We start from the raw sequence: 19,171 nt of genomic DNA on the forward strand, positions 1-19,171 counted from the left end.
GCACAAAAACCACCAGGTTACTTAAAGAAAATTGGTGTCCCTGCTGGAAGGATAGCATTAGAAATAAGCTGTAGCATAGCCATTTAAAAATAAGGAAGTGAGAAGAGATCTTGGCAGCTGAAGGATTCTAAGTAACAAAGTGTTTCCCTGAAACCTGGGTTTCAGTATGAGGTACTACAACTGTGATTAGGTTGTAATTAAATGGGCTGAAACTTTGTTTTAGCTAGCGATACCAGGTATGTGGCTTCTGAAAGGTTAGAAGGGTTGGAAGTTAAGTATTATTTCAGGTCATGTAAGTAAGGATATGTATGGTTTAGTTTTTTGTTACTGCTTGTGTGCTGCTGCTTCGATGGTAGCTGCTCAGTCTACTCTGTTCTGTGACTGCAAAGAACATCCATGTCATGATTTGGATGCACAGGGATAGCTCTGGTGATATCATTTGTCCGCTGACAAGCTTTATGTAGAGTTCATAAACTCAGTCACACCTTTTCATAATTCTTTTTAGTTATATGTCAAAGATTGTGACTGAACTGAACTGACAGAATCTGAAGGAGAAACAGAGCAAACAGAGAAGAGTGCTACGAAAGTGAAACCTAAACATGTTTTGTGAAAAGTGAGGGGAACAAGAAGAGGCATGTGCTTGAGAAATACGATGTTCTTTCAGTGAGGTACAGAAGCTGGATGACGCTTGAGCAGCAGGAGCAGGGCTTAGCAGCTTTCAGGGAACAGAAGCCACTGAAGTAGTTTTCTGAAGATTATGGTATCCTTGGCCAGCTTCCCACGTTCCCAGCCTCAGCCAGGAGAATGGGAATGGCCTGTGTCTGTGTTTTCCTGCCTCTAGTAATTACTGCTTTCTTACCTCACCCATTCGTTTGTTGTTTGCTGTGTAGCTGGAAAATTTTGTTTCTAAGATGGTCTCCGTGTGACTTAGTAACTCGCCTTTCCGTTTGGGAAGCTATAGTGCAGCAGGGGAATGGAGATCTGGGAGGTTTCACATTCCCACGGCGCCATGGGGAGTCCACTAGAAGGAAAGAAAAACAACCTTTAGAAAGTGTATTTGTTAAGAAATAATGTAGGAATGGTTTACTTCTTTGTAGTGGCTGTCTTACATTGTAGGTGAACGTTAAAAGGACCAGCTTAACATTTTTCTGCATACAGCATTCCTTCAAGGTAAAAAAAGAGACCTAAAGTTTTGACTGCGGACAAAGCTTCCTCTGTTTTGTTGAGGTGAGAAGGAAGCAGTGGAAAAGGGATTTCTATAGGTCGTTGATTGTATGGTGGAATTCTGTAATCTCATACTGATCTTACTTAGACATGCAATTATGCAAGATAAAGCTCATGCTTAGGTGGAATTTAATCTTCTTGTGGCCAGTAGCTTAAAAGATACGTATGTATAGGTGTGTGCCACCTGACTGTGATGTATGCTATGAAGTCTCTTAAGTTCTTGGCATTATTCATGCCCCTAACAGAAAATAACAATGTTTTATTAGGAGTGGTTAGTCTACAGCATGTACTTTTGATACACTCTGTATAGTAAATGCACTTCAGGGTGTCAAAGGGGAAATTGCATATATTGTGGAGAATGTGGCTTTTTCCTCTATGCACACTGAAAAAATATCTTCCTTCTAAAAAGGGAAACCAAATAAAGCACACCACCCAAAAAAACAAAACACCTCTGGGGATGGCTTCAGCCACTGCTAGATGGGTAACACTGGAGGATATGATATCCAGGTGATGATAGATACATCAGTGGAGTTCCTTGACTAAAATGTCTTCATTCAAGACTGTTTTTATGATTGGAATAAATGGTGAATCTGTGTCGACCACCCAGAGGGGAAAAAGGTTTGCATGGCTGATGTAATGCTTAAAGGGCGCTCCCTCACTCTTAAGATATCACTTCTAATTAAATTCTGCTTGTCAGATAAAGTGAGTGAACTTTGTGCCTATGGATTCACCTGGAATGAAAGCAATACAAAAAATGAAATGATGCCACTTAATTTTAAGTCTAATAAGTACTTCCTTATGTTACTGGTATAGTAGCTTGTTTTCCATCAAGCTATGTTGAAACAATGATCTTGTAGCTTATTTGATATTACTGTTTTGAGGTCAAGTACTGATTCTGTTGACCTTTCAAAACATTGTGAATGATAGGGAAAAGGAAAAAGGACAAGGGAACTCAGAGAACACAGTTCTGATGCCTTCAATAACAGGCAGGCAAATTGCAGAATGCACCAACTGCTGAAATTACTAATGTTTAGGCCAGTCCAGACTTCTAGGGTATAATGTTAACATCCTTGTAAATCATATTTTGGCAATCTTCTTTTGGCAGACACATTCTAGAACATATTTCTTTTCTGTTCCAGGCATAACAATATTGAAGCTTGACAATGTTCAGATAATACATACTGTTGGGTAGTGTGTGCATTTAACATAGCTGTTTAGGTATATTTGTTCACATATTGTTATATATTTTGTTTAATAAAATTACTGACTTGATCCATTCTTTTTCTCTCTTTCTACCCCTTGCACCTCAGAGTGACAGCCTGTCAAGGTATGTGCAATTTAAATAAATCAATTTAAAATTGTTACACTTTCTGTTCACATATTCTCATTTTAGGTTCTTCGCGTACAAATTCAGCTTAACCCCAGTAGTCAGCCAGGTTGAGCTTTAAAAGGTGTTAATGATATTTAGTCTTTGTATGAAATTGTATGGGAAAAATGTACTGTAGTAAAGCTACAGTACTAACTATTTTTTATCATGTGTGGGTGGGCTGCTCCATTCCAGGGAATATACTGGACTCTCTGTTAGTAGTGCACTGAAAGCGGGCTGAGCATTCTGTAGAACACTGTGGATATAGGATGGTTCCCTGCAGATTTTTCAGTATGAAGTCAGATTTTGCAATGAAGATAAGAGGATCTTGTTGCCCCTCTTTTAGAATACCCTAATGAAAATTTTGCAAGGAATCTCAAGAAAAGTACTGCACCCTCTGAATATCAGATTTCCTTAAGATATGTTAAAAGGCAATGCAGAAATATCCTTTAAAAAAAAAAGTTTTGTTTTCAGACCTTTCAGATGATTTGATTTTATTATGTTCTGTCTGTGCTGAAAATCTGTTAAATAGAACTGCTACAGCACACGATCAGTGAAGAGTGAACAGTGGACTTTGTTAATAATGGTTGTGTTATAGTGATGAACAGGATAAGGACTTTGCTGAAGATATGTTTCATAAACCACATCTGCTGAAATACTAGAATTCACAACAAAAAGTTTTGAAATCTCCTTGGTTTCTCTAATAAAACCTGGAAAATTCATCTAGGATGGTATTTTAGAGATTTCCTTTATAAAAACCTTCAATTAAAATAAATCTTTAAAAGTAGATCTTTATAAATAATTAAAGTACCTAAGTTACCATAAAGTGCTTTAAGATGTAAATATCTGCTTGAATTAAATAATTTAATTTAAAATACGTACAAGGTGCAGGAACTTGGCAGTTTGAAAACCTTTTCATGCAGAATCTTGAAGTACTGAGGGAATGTAAAAATCAAATTTGCATCAAATTAGAAGAGAGTGGCTAAACTGAAGCACATAATTGCATTTGGTTGTTTTCAGCTGGGTTACAGCAAATTCCTAATGATTGATACAGTAAGTGGTCTCAGTTTGAACACAAATTTAAGACTTTTTCTTTCACAGATATGATATGGGATCCCTCAGCCTGTCTTCAGGTGATCGTTATGATTCAGCACAAGGGCGGTCGGTGTCACAGAGTTACCTTGAAGATCGAAAACCATACTGCAGTAGACTAGAAAAAGAAGATAGCACTGATTTTAAGAAGGTATATGATCCAATACTTTTGGTGGGAAAATAGAACTTTATTACTGTTTCTCATAAATTCTCTGGAAACAATCTCACATTGCATCACAAATGCTGCTCAAAGCAGCTCAGCAAAGCATCCACTACACTGGAGAAAAATGCACATTACAAAACAGCTTCTGGCTTTTGCACTTTTCAAGGCAAGGGAAAAATACAGAGGAGCCAATATCCATTTTTTTATGATAAATACTGGGGGTTTTTTTTAGTTGATTGTGTCATTAAAACTGCTTTAGACATATGTGAAGCCGTTTATATTTGCTAGCTTACATACATATAATGTAAAAATTTGTTTAGATCTTGCTTAAAAATAGAGGAAGAGTTTGACAAAGTTTACTGTGGTGTCTAATCTGTGAATACTGAAGCAAAAAGAGTAGCAAGTATTTCTTTAATATGTGCAAGGTAAGTTACATGATCCCTGTGCAAAGTTGCTCGTTTCTCGAAAAACTTGGTTACAGTTCTTTAAAGTGCTTGCTAATTCTAAACATCTTTACAGTCTATAACTGATTTTTGCTTCTTAATATATTTGTTCATTTTACTTGCAGCTCAATCGCAGTTTTTAAATTTTTCAGCTAATCTCACCGAATGAGTATTTGGTATTTTTTTTAATGCATATTTTCTCTTAGCTTTATGAACAGATTCTAGCTGAAAATGAAAAACTGAAAGCACAGTTACATGATACCAACATGGAACTTACGGATCTTAAGCTGCAGTTGGAGAAGACCACTCAGGTTTGTATGAAACAAAAAAAGCATGTACTTAACTGACAAATTGAACAGCAAACTAAAAGCACCCCAGGCTGTGGGCTGCTTTGTACTAGGCATCAGCTTTGTTTCTTATCCAAAAATGGGAGTAAAGAAGAGTACCTCTCTTGTTTCTAAAGAGAAATATGTGCAGGATTCTGGTCTTTAGCTATTAACAAAATGTGTCAGACTGCCTGCTACCTATTTAAGTAGTAGTGATTCTTGCTAGCGTGTATCTGGGACTTCTTTGCTGGTTGGGATATACACTTTCTACACTGTTAAGCTTACATTCCAACTGTCAGTCAGGATTGATTGATTAATTCGTAAACCTGCTGGCAGATTGGCATAACCTGCAAGTTCTTCCTGGCTAGTTAGATAGCTTTATCTTAGAACTGAAGAGCAAATAGTGCACTCCAGTTACAGATAACTGCTGTCAGATAACAGTGCTGAATACAGTAATAGCAAATGCATACATAAAAGTTTAATTCTTCATAAATTGCTGTAGAGAGTGTTTCCTAGTCTGAGATCTTATTTGCTGGAATTTACCTTTATGTAAGTGTCTTCCATGTGTACCCTGTAAATACCAGTGAATTACATTAAAAAGTTGTTTGTTTTGTAATGCTTTTAGGTAGAAACACTATATTACCCTTATTTGCCAAAGGCTGTGTAGTGATTAAATTACATAGGGATGGTCACAGAGGAAGTGCATGATAAATCCAGTTCATTATCCTTTATTTCAGTGTTAACTTCCCTGAAAATACTTTTCAAAACATACTTTGAACAGAATACTAAAATGTCCAGTTGAATTGTTTTTTCTTCAGTTCTATGTTGGTTAAGCATTAATGTCTTCATTAATTTTGTGTTTCAGAGACAAGAAAGATTTGCTGACAGGTCACTCTTGGAAATGGAGAAAAGGGTGAGTTTCTGCCAAAGTTCTCTTAAGTACTCCAGTTGAGGCTTTGTTTTAGTTTGTTTCGCAACCCCTGGCTTGGATATATTTTAATGGGAGCAGAAGCCTTTCTCATAACTTGCATTTTTTAGACGATTTGGGGATTCTAGGTTTCCAAGTGGCACTGAATGTGAGATACTGTAAGATCAAATTACTTATAAGAATTGCCTTCAGGTTATCTGTTGGTTCATGATAACCAGGCTCCAAACCCTGCTGCCCTCCAGGGATCTGTTCCATCTCATCCAAAACAATGTTGGCATTCCAGAGGGTTAAGCAGATTCAGTGTGTCTCATGTTCTAAGCCATTTCCAAGATTTGGAGACTTTAATTACCTCAGAGCTTTCCAGAAGCATACATGGTGTTCTGCTAGTTATTGTTGGTAAGGAAGTAGATGTTTCAGCTCACCTTAAACCTGCTAAGGATATAAGTTTAATCATAATCTGTCTCTTTCCCAGTACTGTAACTTTTTCCAGAGGGAAATACTGGGGAGGGCGGGAAGAATGAGTAAGCGGTGTGGGAAGAGGTGGGCATCAGGATCAGAAACAGCCCTAAATTGAATGGGAAAGGAGCCATGTAATAAACCTATATGTGGGATAGACTACAAGAACTATTTCAGAAGTTAGACACATGATAACTAGGCTGTAGTTTCGCAACAGTTTCAAATCCATCTTCATAAAAGTGTAGTTCCACAGCAATGTAAAGCTAACTACATTGGTTTTATTGTGGTCCTGGCTTCCTTCATGGTGCTGGCCACATGTTCTTTTCTCTCCTGATCCTGGAGTGACACATTAGATGCGTAAACTGGACTTTGACAGTGATAAGTGATATGGTATACATTTATTTATCCCTGGTAAGCTTCACATTCACTAGCTTATGTTTACTTTCCAGTATTTGAGGTTAAGAAAATGATTTTTACTTATACAAACCTGTCTGGTGTATAAACAGACACTTGGTAGATTTTATAGGAGCACATGGAGAAATACTCTCAGGCGCTTCCTGAAGTTTCATTAACTTTATCTTAATAATCTCTCCAGATAATTGCAGCAGCCTTTTAGCACCTATTTCTCCTAGATATGTTGGCATCCTGCTGTAGACACTGATTTCATCAGTAGAAAAGTTTCATCAGCAGCTTTAATTGGTTTCTTGCTTGCTATTGTGGCCACACAAGTGGACATTTAATTGTTTCATAGACTTAGGTGTGTTCATTACTATATAGGTTCCATACTGCAGAGCACTCAGTACTGCAGTTTAAAACATGAACTTAGTGATAATGCCATATGGCTGAAAACATGTTTTACGGAAGATTTAGGAGATTTTTACTTGTATTTATAATTTTAAATTTCCTTTTAGACAAGACTTTAAAATTTTTTCTGAATTCCCTTGTTAAAATCTGGAGTTACTTTCCCTTTGAAAGTGACTGAAGCAGGATTCTCAGCTGCTAGTCATCAACAGCTGATCTCCAGAAATAAGCTTAATGGGAACATTAATTAATGGGAACATTTATTAAGCCTAGAATAAGTATTAACATATAGAAAATACTAGCTTTGAATTTCATTTGAGTTAAGCCTTCAAAAGTGGCTGTCCATGGTGTGATTTGGGAACTGTTCACCAGAAAGGGGTGACTTCCAAGGGAAGTGGGGTATAGACTCAATCACAGATGCAAGGTCCTAGCAATACATAGACAAAAATAAGGGTTTCATTAACAACCTGTCACTCTGAAAAGTACATTAAAAGCAGAATTTCCTATGGTGTGACAATAAAACTCAAACTGCCAGGTTTCAGTCTGGATCAGAATTGTAGGTGCCTTTAACAAGCGTCCCCCAAATTTAGAATTCATCAGCTGGGAATTTGGGTTATGGAAAGGTATTTTTTTTATAGTGCTGAATATATAAATATATATAGGTATATACATCTACATATATCTGGTTTTACTTCTTAATAATTTTATAACTCTGGTGTTGATTTTTCACCTATGTATATCCCTGTACCGCAGTCTCACTGCATCAAACCCATGGCTCTTAGCTGCTTTGAGAAACACAAATGAGCTATTGTATTTTATAAGCTGAGAGACTAGCATGCTTTTTTTTTTTCATGTTGAGGATTACAAGTGTTCCTTGGCATACCTTATAGAGTTGTTGAAGTATATAATAAAATTCTAGACTGCATAAATTGCAAACCCTGTGTGTCCAGGGACTAATCAAATAATCCTGGTAAATCTTCCCAGTGAAACTGCAGTGTGGTATCTTGTTGGCATTCCTCACACCAGTTAAACTAATCAGAACAATACCTTTTGCAAAAACTCTTACATCCACACCAGTCCACTTAAATGTTTCTGTTAAATAAAGTGAAGTATATAAAGTTAATGAAATAAGGATTTTACTTGATTGGCTTTTACTGCAACTAGTTGTTCTTAGACAAGCTCACCATGGTAGTTAAGCAAATGCATCAAAAGGACTAACGATTTCTAAACATACGAAATGTTGACATTTGTTTTATGATTTGTCTCTTGGTAATCATAGGACTTGTCAAATACTGTTTAATATAAGAACACATACATTGTTCTACAAAGCTAGTAGACAACTGACACAATTCTAATGTAAGATGGTGTGGGGTTTTTGTTAGTTGCTTACTGCAGTTAACTCACTGGTACTTACTATGCACATTACTATCCATCAGTATCATTATAGGACAAGTCTTAACTTGAAGGAGTTAAGTATATTAAGTATATTAACAACTGCAGTAATTTATTACTTTGATAAACCTTTAAAGTTGTTTGCTAAAATGGGAAAATGGTGGGGTATAACTGCACTATGATTAAACTGAACTCAAATGATTTATATCTGAAAGGTGACCGGCAAGAGTCAGTATCTACTGGGCGGTATGATCTAACCAAAGTTTTACACACTTCAGTCAATGCTGCTTGCTGTTTGCATAACACCGTTGTATGCAGATGCATATGTCCACTTTGCAATAATCTGTTGCTTTTGCCTTTCACACTTTAGAAAGATCTGAATGTAGAGTACTGATAACCGCAGCTGCTTTAAACAAGACACACTGCATTGTCTGACACAGGACAGCAAGCAATCAAGCTATAAAGCCCTGAAGTCTATTGCATTAGCTATTCATCTGTCAGATGTGTTGAAAATCAGGTTTAAACTCAATAACGTCATTTAGAAATATGGTAGTGTGTCTGCACTGCAGACTGCATCATAGTGCAGAAAACCCTAAGCTACCTTTCAATGAGCTTGCTTGGGGACTGTAATCAGTGTAATCCAAACAACCTGAAGTTCGCTACAGAGGATAATTTCTCCTGCTTCTCAGGTTAAAAAAAGGAAGGGGGGGTGTGTTAATAAAACCATACTAGAAACGCAGAAAATATTCAGGAAACATTTACTGAAGAAGCAGGTGGTCTTATGTAGCTACTTTGGTACTCAGCTGAACCCCTTTAATGTAAACTTGGGTGTATCTACACCACATTGCATTTTATAAAGTGTAGACACATCCCACTGATCTGAGACAGATGTTTCAACTAGTTTTGCTTGTCTATAAAAGCTTATGCTTTTGTGCTTGTTTCTTTTAATATTCTTTGTTTCTGATCATTTTCTGCATTTCTTGTATCCTAACTTATTACAGAAGCCTAGCTTACAAAAAATAAATCCAAATAAATGGTACTTACAACCTATCTAAATTTGTGTAAAGGAAGGGGTATGTTTTGTAGGACTTGATGTATATCTCTTCCTCCTCTGATATTAAAATTCCATATTGAGAAAATTTCTGTAGATCACTGCCATCACAAATTTCCTGTCCACACTATGCTTTTGATTGTATGATCTTTGAAACTTGAAGTATTTCACTGTTAACACGGTATTTACAAGCAGTAGTTTTTAAAAAATTGTGGTGTTCAGTCTTAACACACATCTTTCAATTTAGGAAAGAAGAGCTCTAGAAAGAAGGATATCTGAAATGGAAGAGGAACTGAAAGTAAGTAAATTATTAACATGTTAAACTATTAATAACATATGTCAGTGCAACATGTAGTCTGGCCGTATTACTGGTCTCTTATAATTTCTTTAGAAAATAAGTTATAATTGCGTTTCAGAATCACTCATGTCATAGCTTGAACAAAGACTGGCACAAGCAGTCATACATGTAGGATGTTTTAAGAAAACACTGAGACTTACAGTTCATTAATGTATTGGCTAACAAGAAACATTCAGAGATGGTTGGAGTTGAAGACAGCTTGATCTAATCAAGATGGAATTGCAATCCATGATTTTGATGCGATACCCTCTACTTTATTCACTTAAAAATAATGATAGCATATAATCTTATGGATATTTATGCATTAAATGTTGCTTAAAATCTTATCTCATGCTCTTTAAATTATGTGTTATACAGCATGTTGCCAATATCAGAAGAAAAACTTTCCTTTTTATAGTGAATAATAATCAGGTTTTAGTTAAGAAAAAGCAGGAGATAGGTTTCAGATGCCAACAAACAATATTTACTATATTCACTGAACTCTGGGTTTTTTTCAACTGTATATAAACTGAATCCCAGAAGGAGAATATCTATACTTTTAGTATACTTTTTTTTTTTATTTTTTTAAACTAGTCATGGATTTTTTTAGTTTCCTGGTTTATCAGTGTTAAATCCTCTGATAAGATTAAGAAAGGGATGAAATTTGGCAGGGCTTTTTTTGTATTATGTCCTTGGATATAATATTGGACAGGGCCAACCAAACTGATAGAATTAAAGTATGACTAGGAAACATATTTGCACATCAAAATTTTCAGCAAGTATCATGGGTTTGACATTTGTTATTTGTCATTGATTAATAAAAAGTTTCCTTTCAAGCTCAATTTTGAGCTCCCTCTGGTGCTTGGAATCAGCATTAACTTCCAAATAATTTTTGTTAAAATCTATGCATAGTTTTGTTAAAGTAATTGTAGCTGCAGATGTAAGCAGAAGGCAACCACAATGCCTCTAGCTGCCTTGGGTTCAGACCAAGATTGTTTGCTGTAAGGGAGGATGCAATGTCTGTGGTTCCTGATGGGTCTTTAGAAGTGAAATATGTCGAAAGCAAACTGTGGCAGAGGAAAATAATTGTGTCCAAGAGTGGAAGACAGGATGTGAGCTTCTATCATCAACCTGTAAATTCCTGTTAGGGGAGGTTGGGCTGCCCAATAAAATAGAGAATGCAAATACATTGCTTTTTTTTTTTTTTTTTTCCCTTTTTTAAATAAGCAATATGTGAAAGTTTTGCATTAAAGATTAAATATTTTTCCGTGTAAAAGCATACGTTAAATGTGTCATTATTTACAGACTTCAGGAGATTTAGTTTGTGCAATTAGGATGTTAAGTAAAGAATTCCAGGAATAGCTTTCATTGTTAATGTATCCTGCACTGTTTTGGAAAGCTGTGACTAATCACGGCTCATTCTTAGATTGCTTTTCAAGAATGTGCCACTTGTTTGATACTTTCCTTTCACAGTGACTTATCTGCTTTAAAGAAGACTGTCTCTTACAAGTTTTCTTTCAGTTCTGCTCATCTCTTGTTCTTTTAAAACACATATAAATGTGGTGGGGTGTTCTTTTTCCCTCGTTTTCACTCCTGTTTCTTTGATTCCTGCAGAACCTGCAACAAATAAAGCAGATTCAATCTTTGAGACACCTAAATGAGCGACTGGTGATTGAGAATAGGGCCTTGACCCGAGTAGTTGCCAAGCTGTCAGGGTCCCATAGGCAACTGCGCTCTTTGGACTTGTAATTTCTTCCTTCTCCTTTGTGTAGCCAGGCAGGTGTTGACATTCAGTTTGTGCTTGAGTCGAATTTTACTATTAACACTTGTGTGCCAGAAACTGCCTTAACTGATGCTCGGTTATGGAAGCGTGGCTAAAGCATGGTGTCCGGTGTACCAATTAGAGGTGTCGCAGATGTGTGGATATGGTGTGGTGTTGTCCTTGCTAGCACTGAAGCTTGTCCCTGCTCTCTTGAAGATAAATTGGCAATGATCCAGGAAACCTTTGACATGTTAAAACCTTGGCAATAATTCAAAGGATTTGAATTTGCACTGGGATACACTCAAGTCAGTCCCTTGTTTTGATGTTTGAGTAAATGCTCAAATTAGATAGATTTTTTTTTTTTTTGCCTCTAGTTTTCTAACAAATTGAAATTAGGAATTGTGCCTTGCTGCAGTATAATTGAAGTGCACAGAATTGATACAAATCTAGTCTCAACTAAAGAGTGTTTGAGAATTGGTTTCAGTACTGTGTATTCCTGAAGAGTTGCATTAGCACTTTATTTCTTACATTTGTGTCTTTAGAGGAACGAAACTCTTTTCTTTGAGAAATGTACTGGAATTTCAAGTCAATACACTTACTTTCAAATATTTTTACATATTAACTTCCTGTGTGGCTCTGACCAATCCTTATTTTTATCTAGACAACTTAAAATACCCAGGTTTAGCACTGGTTGTTGATTTGTATTGCTGCGTGTGTAGGCATATAATGCATGGCCTGTACAAACACAGACACACAAAAAACTGCCTAGTGTGTCAAACTGGTTCATTCTGGTTCCGTCCTCTTTTGTTAAAGCTATGAGCTGTTTTGAGTTTTACTTTGGGGAAAAAAGTGCCAGTTTGTTGTCCTTAGTGTTATTTCAGGACCATTTCAGAAACCTGCTGAAGATTCAAAACTTCTGTGAGGAACCAAATGTAGTTTCATTCCACACCAAATCTATATGCCTTTCTTCCTCCTCTTATATAAACAGCTGAATAGGGTGGAGGTTTCAATGAGCTTATAAGATGTGTAAGTAAAACTAAGTTTAAGATGTATAGGTGAAACACATTTTAACATGTGCAGTCACTTCTGCAGTGACTCTTGCTAAAGTGCTTCCCCTCGCCTGCCCTCTTCCTACTTAGAAGCAAGGCAAAGAGTATATGTTTTTTCATTCTGCTCAGTGTCTGATCTCAGGTGTTCCCCACCAAGAGGCATGAAATAAAGAGGTTTATCCTTTGGCTTTGTGTCTTCCTGGAGCTGGTCTGAACAATAGGATGTGGATAGAAAGGTTGCTGCTGGTCCAGGCGCATTCCTCAACATTCCCTTGTGTTAACCCTTCGGCTCGCTGACCTGGCTGAAAACAAATCCCTTTATTCCTTATATGAGTGGATCCACCTCACCCCAGAGTCGTTGAATCACTAAACTAACATGCAGAAAGCAGCAAGGCACACACTGCTGCATGGGGAGGGAGAGCTGTCCCTTTAGGGCAGCCTATCTTACACCAGCTTCAGCTAACAATGTGGGTTTTCAACACAGCTGAGCTAATCTAATGACTGCTGTCATCCATACCTTCTATTTTGCTAGCACTGGCATTCTTTTAACCATGGTAAGCCAGTTCAGGGTGTTAACCCATAGAAAACTATTCAGTATTCCTTTCTGTAGGGGGAGTTTTCAATGGCAGATCATTATGGAGCTTGAGGAGGCTGGCTAGCAAAGGAAACACAATGGAAACACAGCAGGGAGGCTTGACATTATGATGGTAGCTTAACCATAGTGTGCCTGATGCATCTGAGCAGGTATCTTTTTGTAATCTTAATTTACAAGGCTGTTTTATATGTAAAAACTGCTAAATCCTCCAGCAAACACAGATACTATTCTTACTGTACAGAGTTGGGTTGGCTCCATGTATGATTATTGAATAGTTGTTTAGCACTGCAAAGTTGCTAGCTAGTCATACATAATACAGATAGGCAAAAGAGCACATTTGTAGTCTTATTCAAGAATCTCATCACAGGAAGATACTTTTCTATTTTAGTGAGAAGCAAATTGGAATTCAGAGTGTTAAGTATGGTATACAACTATTTTTACTGAACATACTGCAAAACTTCTTTTCCTCCCTTTGCACATGAAAGGTGTGTGATGTCACCTCATGAGAAGTCTGACTACCATAGAAGTGCACTGCTCCAAGAAAATTGTATAAATGTCTTTGGCTAGGTTTAAAGTATGTGGGGATTAGTATAGATTGAGAAGTGTAAGTATTTTAAGTTACTTGAGTTTATCCTTCCTGGTCAGTTTCCTATTACTCATAACTGCTTTTGTCTCCTACCAGTCTTCCCCTATTCTTTAGCAGACTCACAACAAAAGAGAAAATATTTTTTTAATACATATTCAACCTACTAGTTTAATCAGTATTAAAATGTAACTACTGAGATTTGCAGACATGTAATGGTACTGGATTATATTAAAACTCTGCATTTGAACGGTACCTTTTTTATTAAACTAGTTCACCAGCAAATATACCACTCTGTGGGTCTTCTTGTATGTCACTAAGCATTTTGGGCTGCAGCTCCTTAGTCAGTTGGTTGAAGGAGGACTGTGACATTCCTGGAATTACTTTGAGGTTTCACTGGAAAGCATACACGACAACACTGCTGAGATACCCATTTAACAAGACCAAAACTAGAGCCTCTTGCTTCCTAGATGGATGCTATTATGATTTCACCCAGGATCTTTGGTGTGACATCTGGAACAGAATGCAAAGGATGATGGGAAGGCTTAGATTGCTTTGCCTGAACAAATGGCTGTCTCATTGTTTGCAGATACACATCATAGAACCACTCCAGGTTTATCCTGTTATTAGAGGTGTACGCACAAATGTGTGGTACACATGCCTGTTATCTGGATATGACCCCTAGCACATGTATCTCGGACAACAGTTGTTGGTTTTTACAGCTTAGAAATTTTAACATAGATAATACTTGAAAATAGCCAAATGATTGTTTGTGTTGCCCAATTCCAAACACCCTGAGGTGGGTTTTGAAAGTAATCAGCATTTTACAGCACTTTCCATTCAAAGCATAGTTCTCACTCGGCTGTAGTGGAAGCTTCCCTCTGACTCTCTGGAGAGCTCAGTTTAGGTGTCTTGCCTAAGCTTCACCAGAACAGAGTTGGAATCCACGTTAGCAGAATGATTTTTACTTCAATTGTAGAGACCACTTTTTTCCTCTTATGATCTCCTGTTGTCTTCCTTTCACGTACTTTGGTATTTTCAGGTAAATTGTAGATCCTATACCTTGGTCATCTTCAGTGCATCATTATGTTTCACTCTTAAGAGAGGGTCTGCTGTTTGCTGACCTGAGTGTGGACAGGAATCCTCCAGAGGAGATGTGAATATGAAGCCTCTAGTGTAATGCATGGTTAATCCCTGCATTTTTAAACCTCTCAGTTCTTTCTGTTCCGTAACAGTATTCAGAATATAATCGGGTTGAAAGTATAATTTTGCTTGAATCGAATGAAAACTAAATTAGTGGCAAGAAAAATTCTTCATGAAAAAATATATAGCAGTTACATAGGTCACTAGCTGGACTTAGACCTCTTGCATACAGTTGCACTTCAGGTTATTGAATAACCACTGTGCAGGAATAGGCTGTTACCTCCTGTGTAAACCTGCTAGAAAACATACACATAATTTAGCCCTGAGTATTATGGGTGGTTTGTTATCAGTGTGTGAATGTAGATACAGAAAACTGCTGAGATTACTTCTGGTTTCTCTGACAAGTTAAATTCTCCCAGTACAAACCTTTGTGCACTGACTTGTCCTTCTTTCCTGTCTGATCCTGTCCAACTCTCACCTCACTTGGCTTCTGCCTTCCAGCTTCTGTGCTTGTGTGTCACCCATCTCCTGTGGCAACCTTAACTTGCCATCTCCTAACTTGTTGAATGCCTGAGTATGCAGCCTGATGTTTCACTGATCTCTTTCAATGATCTTGCGTGAAATATGCTATTCAGGGGTATGAGCTGAAATTGCAGGATGTGTGCTTCAACATGAGTTTGGAAGTGGTTGGAAGATTAATGCTGTGAGCTAACAAGCTGAATCACACTGTATCTGATATGGGTGAAGTCATCCACAAGTACAGGGGTAGATATGCTTAGCCACAGCATGTTATGAAACTATGCAGGTGCAGCATAGACAAGCCTCTTTAAACTGTTGGTAATTGACATTTCTTTTTGGTTTGCACTGAAATTTGAAGCATCTAATTACGCTTGCTGTAATGCTACTGTAACACTACTTTCTTCATGCTACTGTAAATGCTTTTGTTGGAGGCTTGTCATCTGCACCACCAAGTTTCAGTGCATCTAGTCCAAGCAAATGAAACCTCCTAATCTATAACTCTTAACTGTATCATGCCAAAAGGTGCAGTTTTTCTGAACTGCTGATATGAAGGGGGAGAACTGCCAAGATGCTTAAGCTGAATGAAGATTCTTATGCCCAGGACTTGTCTGCTTTTACTTGGGGTATTATAGCAAATAACCATCATGTTTCATTTCTCACAGATGCTACCAGACCTGAAGGCAGACAACCAGAGGCTAAAAGATGAAAATGGGGCCTTGATCAGAGTTATAAGCAAACTTTCCAAATAAAGGGTTTACTACAGCAGCAAATACTGGTATTGCACATCACTAGTAACTCCAGTGGACCATAGCATGGCAGTCGCTGGAAGTGTGGGAAGATCCCTTGGAGACTGTAATTTTTCAGATATCCTGCCAAACGCCCTCTTACCTGTGTGTTTTTTTGTATCAAGATCATTGTTTCTGTTAAAATGCAGCTGCTGAGAAGATGAAATGACTGAGAAATCTTGTTTACAGCTACAGCGTAATAAGGAAAGTGTTCAAGGCCAGATACGCCTCAGATATTTAACCAGTAAGCCTTAGTTGTACATAAACACTTTTACATCAACAACAGCTTTCAGCTCTCACAGAAGACAGTTACTCAATAATGTTTTTGTTGTGCCACAATTCCCAGGTTTTTTCTATACTCAGTTTTTCTTCAAACCTTAAGGGTTGTTTTTTTTTTTCCCTTCTAATTATTCATGTACCAGATTTTCTTGTACAGTGTTTTCACAGCTTTACCATTTGCAGAGACCACACACCCTTTTAAATTACATATTTGTGTAGCTACCTAGAGATGTATTGTCCAACCACCTGGAACAGAGATGCTTGGTGGAACATTTGCTTTCACTGTTTGTGCAATATGCATTTATTTCCTAAACAAAATGCTTTAAAAGTCAGTTGAAACTAAAAATATTTTAAGACTCCTGTTTTCTGCCTTTATTGGACACTTTAAAAATAAAATTTAAAAAATAATAAAAAAGTTTGTAGTGAAAGATGTTAGATCCTGTAATCGTCACATTCATTTGAGCAGGTACTGAGTGATGCTGTATATATAAATGTGTACTGGTTTGATTTTTCAGACCACCACGTGGCATGCTTGAATATATTTCCCTATTGCAAATGTCTGTAATGCAAATTAGGCTACTCCAGAATAGTGTGTTTAACAAAGTTCATTAATTTTTATGGTATAAAGAATTTAGACATTGTACATTGTATGGAGCCCTATCTTTACAAAAGGTCTAAACTATATAAAATACTTTATTATCTTTTCCTCCCATTTTTTTATTTGATAGTGTTCACCATAATAAAAAATTGCATAAATATAACTGCTTCACTACATTTCACATACCTGTATTTATCTGAGTGCTGTCCAAAACTGTTGTGCTAGCCAAAGTAATGTACTAAATCATCTGAGAAACATAACCCGTTACACTCACATTAATGTTTATATGCACTGTTGCTGCCATGTGAGAAGGCATCCAATTTGGTAACACCATCATGTCAGACCATTTTATACATTTCAGTGGCCTTTAAAAACAAAGAAAGTACTTAAATGAAGATCGCTTTTGTTAGAAACAGCTTTTATATTTTCACTAAACCATTCAAACTACGACATCCTATCGGCACATAGTTTATTGCCTAAAACCACTGAGCGGATCAGCCATTAAAACAGATTGTACATTGTAAAGCTTGTAGTAGCTATTGTATTATTGATTATATTGTATACTATATTAAATGTGAATTTGTACCCCTTCATTTAAAAAGGTCATTGTGTTCTACTGCCGACTCGGGGAGCGGGGGGTAGTTTTTCTGGACTGGGATATGTTTTGGTAAGAAAGACATGATGTCCTCTCTGTTGATTGGTTTTTTGAAGATGTAAGGTTATGCTCTTACTACCAAGCTCAGGATTCTTGATTTTAAAGGTACACAGATAGTTTGAGATATCTTATTGTAATTGATCTGTATGAGAGGTGGGTCTGAACCATAGGGACTTCCATTGTCTTACGCTAACATAAAATAAATAATTGAATGGCTGCAACATATTGAGTTCTGTTACAAGACAGTTAGGCATATTCTGGATTATATTTGGTAAAGTTTGGGTGCCTGTGAATGATTAAATAAGTGTTTCTAATATTTTAGTGTTTTATATTTAGGTTATTTATTCTTTATATCTAAAAAAATGAATGGCTACTGTGCTATATTGATTTTATTGGTAGTACTGAGCAGACCTTGTATCTGCATGAAACTAGTTGCAAAACCCACTATTTTGGAAAAAAAAAATTGTATTTTGACATATACAAATAAAATGAATACAAACTATTTTAAATGCGTGAAAGTTTTACTGAGGAGACATTGAAATTTGTTACGAATTTAAACCATGTTATATATTTAAATTCTTTGGTGGGCATTTTTCGTTCATAGCGTTACTCGGATGCAAGGTTCAAGTACCTTTCAAAGATTGTAATCAAATTGTGATTATTTGCACATCATTGTACATGCACATCTGTAAATGCAACAGTAAAAATGCCATATTTATGCAATCTGTAACAACTTGGACAAATGTTTATATATTTTACATAAACCTGTCTGTGTGCAGAATCTGAGAACCATTTTTTACGGGATATCAACCGCATCTCACAAAGTGATTGCTAAACTTGTGTCACCATCTTACTGTACTGATCACGTTGCAGATCAAACACACCCCCAGAAATTCCAGCTACCACAGAGGGAAAATTGGGAGTGGAGGACTATTTTATTATCTAGGAGATAGTTTCATAGAATGGTTTGGGTTGTAAGGGACCTTTAAAGCTCATCCAGTTCCAACCCCTCTGCCATGGGCAGGGACACCTTCCGCTAGACCAGGTTGCTCAAAACCCTGTCCATCCTGGCCTTGAACACTGCCAGGGATGGGGCCAGCCACAGCTTCTCTGGGCAACCTGTGCCAGTGCCTCACCACCCTCACAGGGAAGAACTTCTTCCTAATACCTAATCTAAATTTACAAGGAATATAGTACTGCTGCCTGCTGACTCGGAGCCAGCCCCAGCTGTGAAGGAAGCTGTGGCCTGGGGAGGAGGAGTGACCAACCATGGCTAGGAAAGCAGCCCAGGCAGCAGAGTGCGGGGAGGTGGCTGTAGGAACTGCCTGACTTTCATGGCTCAAATGGTAGCACTTGCCCAAAAGAAAAGACTCGGGAGCTAGAACTTCATTTTTGCCCACCTCATCCCCCTCACGATAAACAATTCCCTCTGTATCCCCTAGTTCCTGGTACATGCTGCTTTCAGACCACTGACATTTCCTTGTCAGGTTCCAAAACAGTTGTAATTCATGCTCCGTAGGTTGGTGCATTTGTTTGCTCAGCAGCAAGTACAAAACATGAGTCTCACTGTTCCCTCCCTTTAGAAACACCTTTCATGCTAAATGCTAGTTTGTGCTCAGATGAG

The 19,171-nt window shown here is 37.3% G+C and overlaps 1 protein-coding gene across 2 annotated transcripts in view; it reads left to right on the forward strand.

Annotated features, from left to right (window-relative positions):
* The window catches only part of PPP1R12A (protein phosphatase 1 regulatory subunit 12A), a 117,933-nt gene extending 99,884 nt beyond the window's left edge, over positions 1–18,049 (forward strand). The window contains exons 21-27 of one of the 2 annotated variants that reach the window (XM_061369375.1): positions 2,530–2,551; positions 3,692–3,833; positions 4,495–4,599; positions 5,480–5,527; positions 9,490–9,540; positions 11,194–11,355; positions 15,893–18,049. In XM_061369375.1, the coding sequence (XP_061225359.1) occupies positions 2,530–2,551; positions 3,692–3,833; positions 4,495–4,599; positions 5,480–5,527; positions 9,490–9,540; positions 11,194–11,328 (503 nt within the window). In that variant the 3' untranslated portion in view covers positions 11,329–11,355; positions 15,893–18,049. The remainder of the gene's footprint in view (positions 1–2,529; positions 2,552–3,691; positions 3,834–4,494; positions 4,600–5,479; positions 5,528–9,489; positions 9,541–11,193; positions 11,356–15,892) is intronic. The other variant, XM_061369376.1, reaches the window with a different exon arrangement.
* Positions 18,050–19,171: the final 1,122 nt, after the last annotated feature.

This window comes from Neopsephotus bourkii, unplaced genomic scaffold, assembly GCF_033783945.1.
Source record: "Neopsephotus bourkii isolate Nb327-2 ecotype Australia unplaced genomic scaffold, CSIRO-AGI_Nbou_v1 NB_1493, whole genome shotgun sequence".
Lineage (NCBI taxonomy): Eukaryota > Metazoa > Chordata > Aves > Psittaciformes > Psittacidae > Neopsephotus > Neopsephotus bourkii.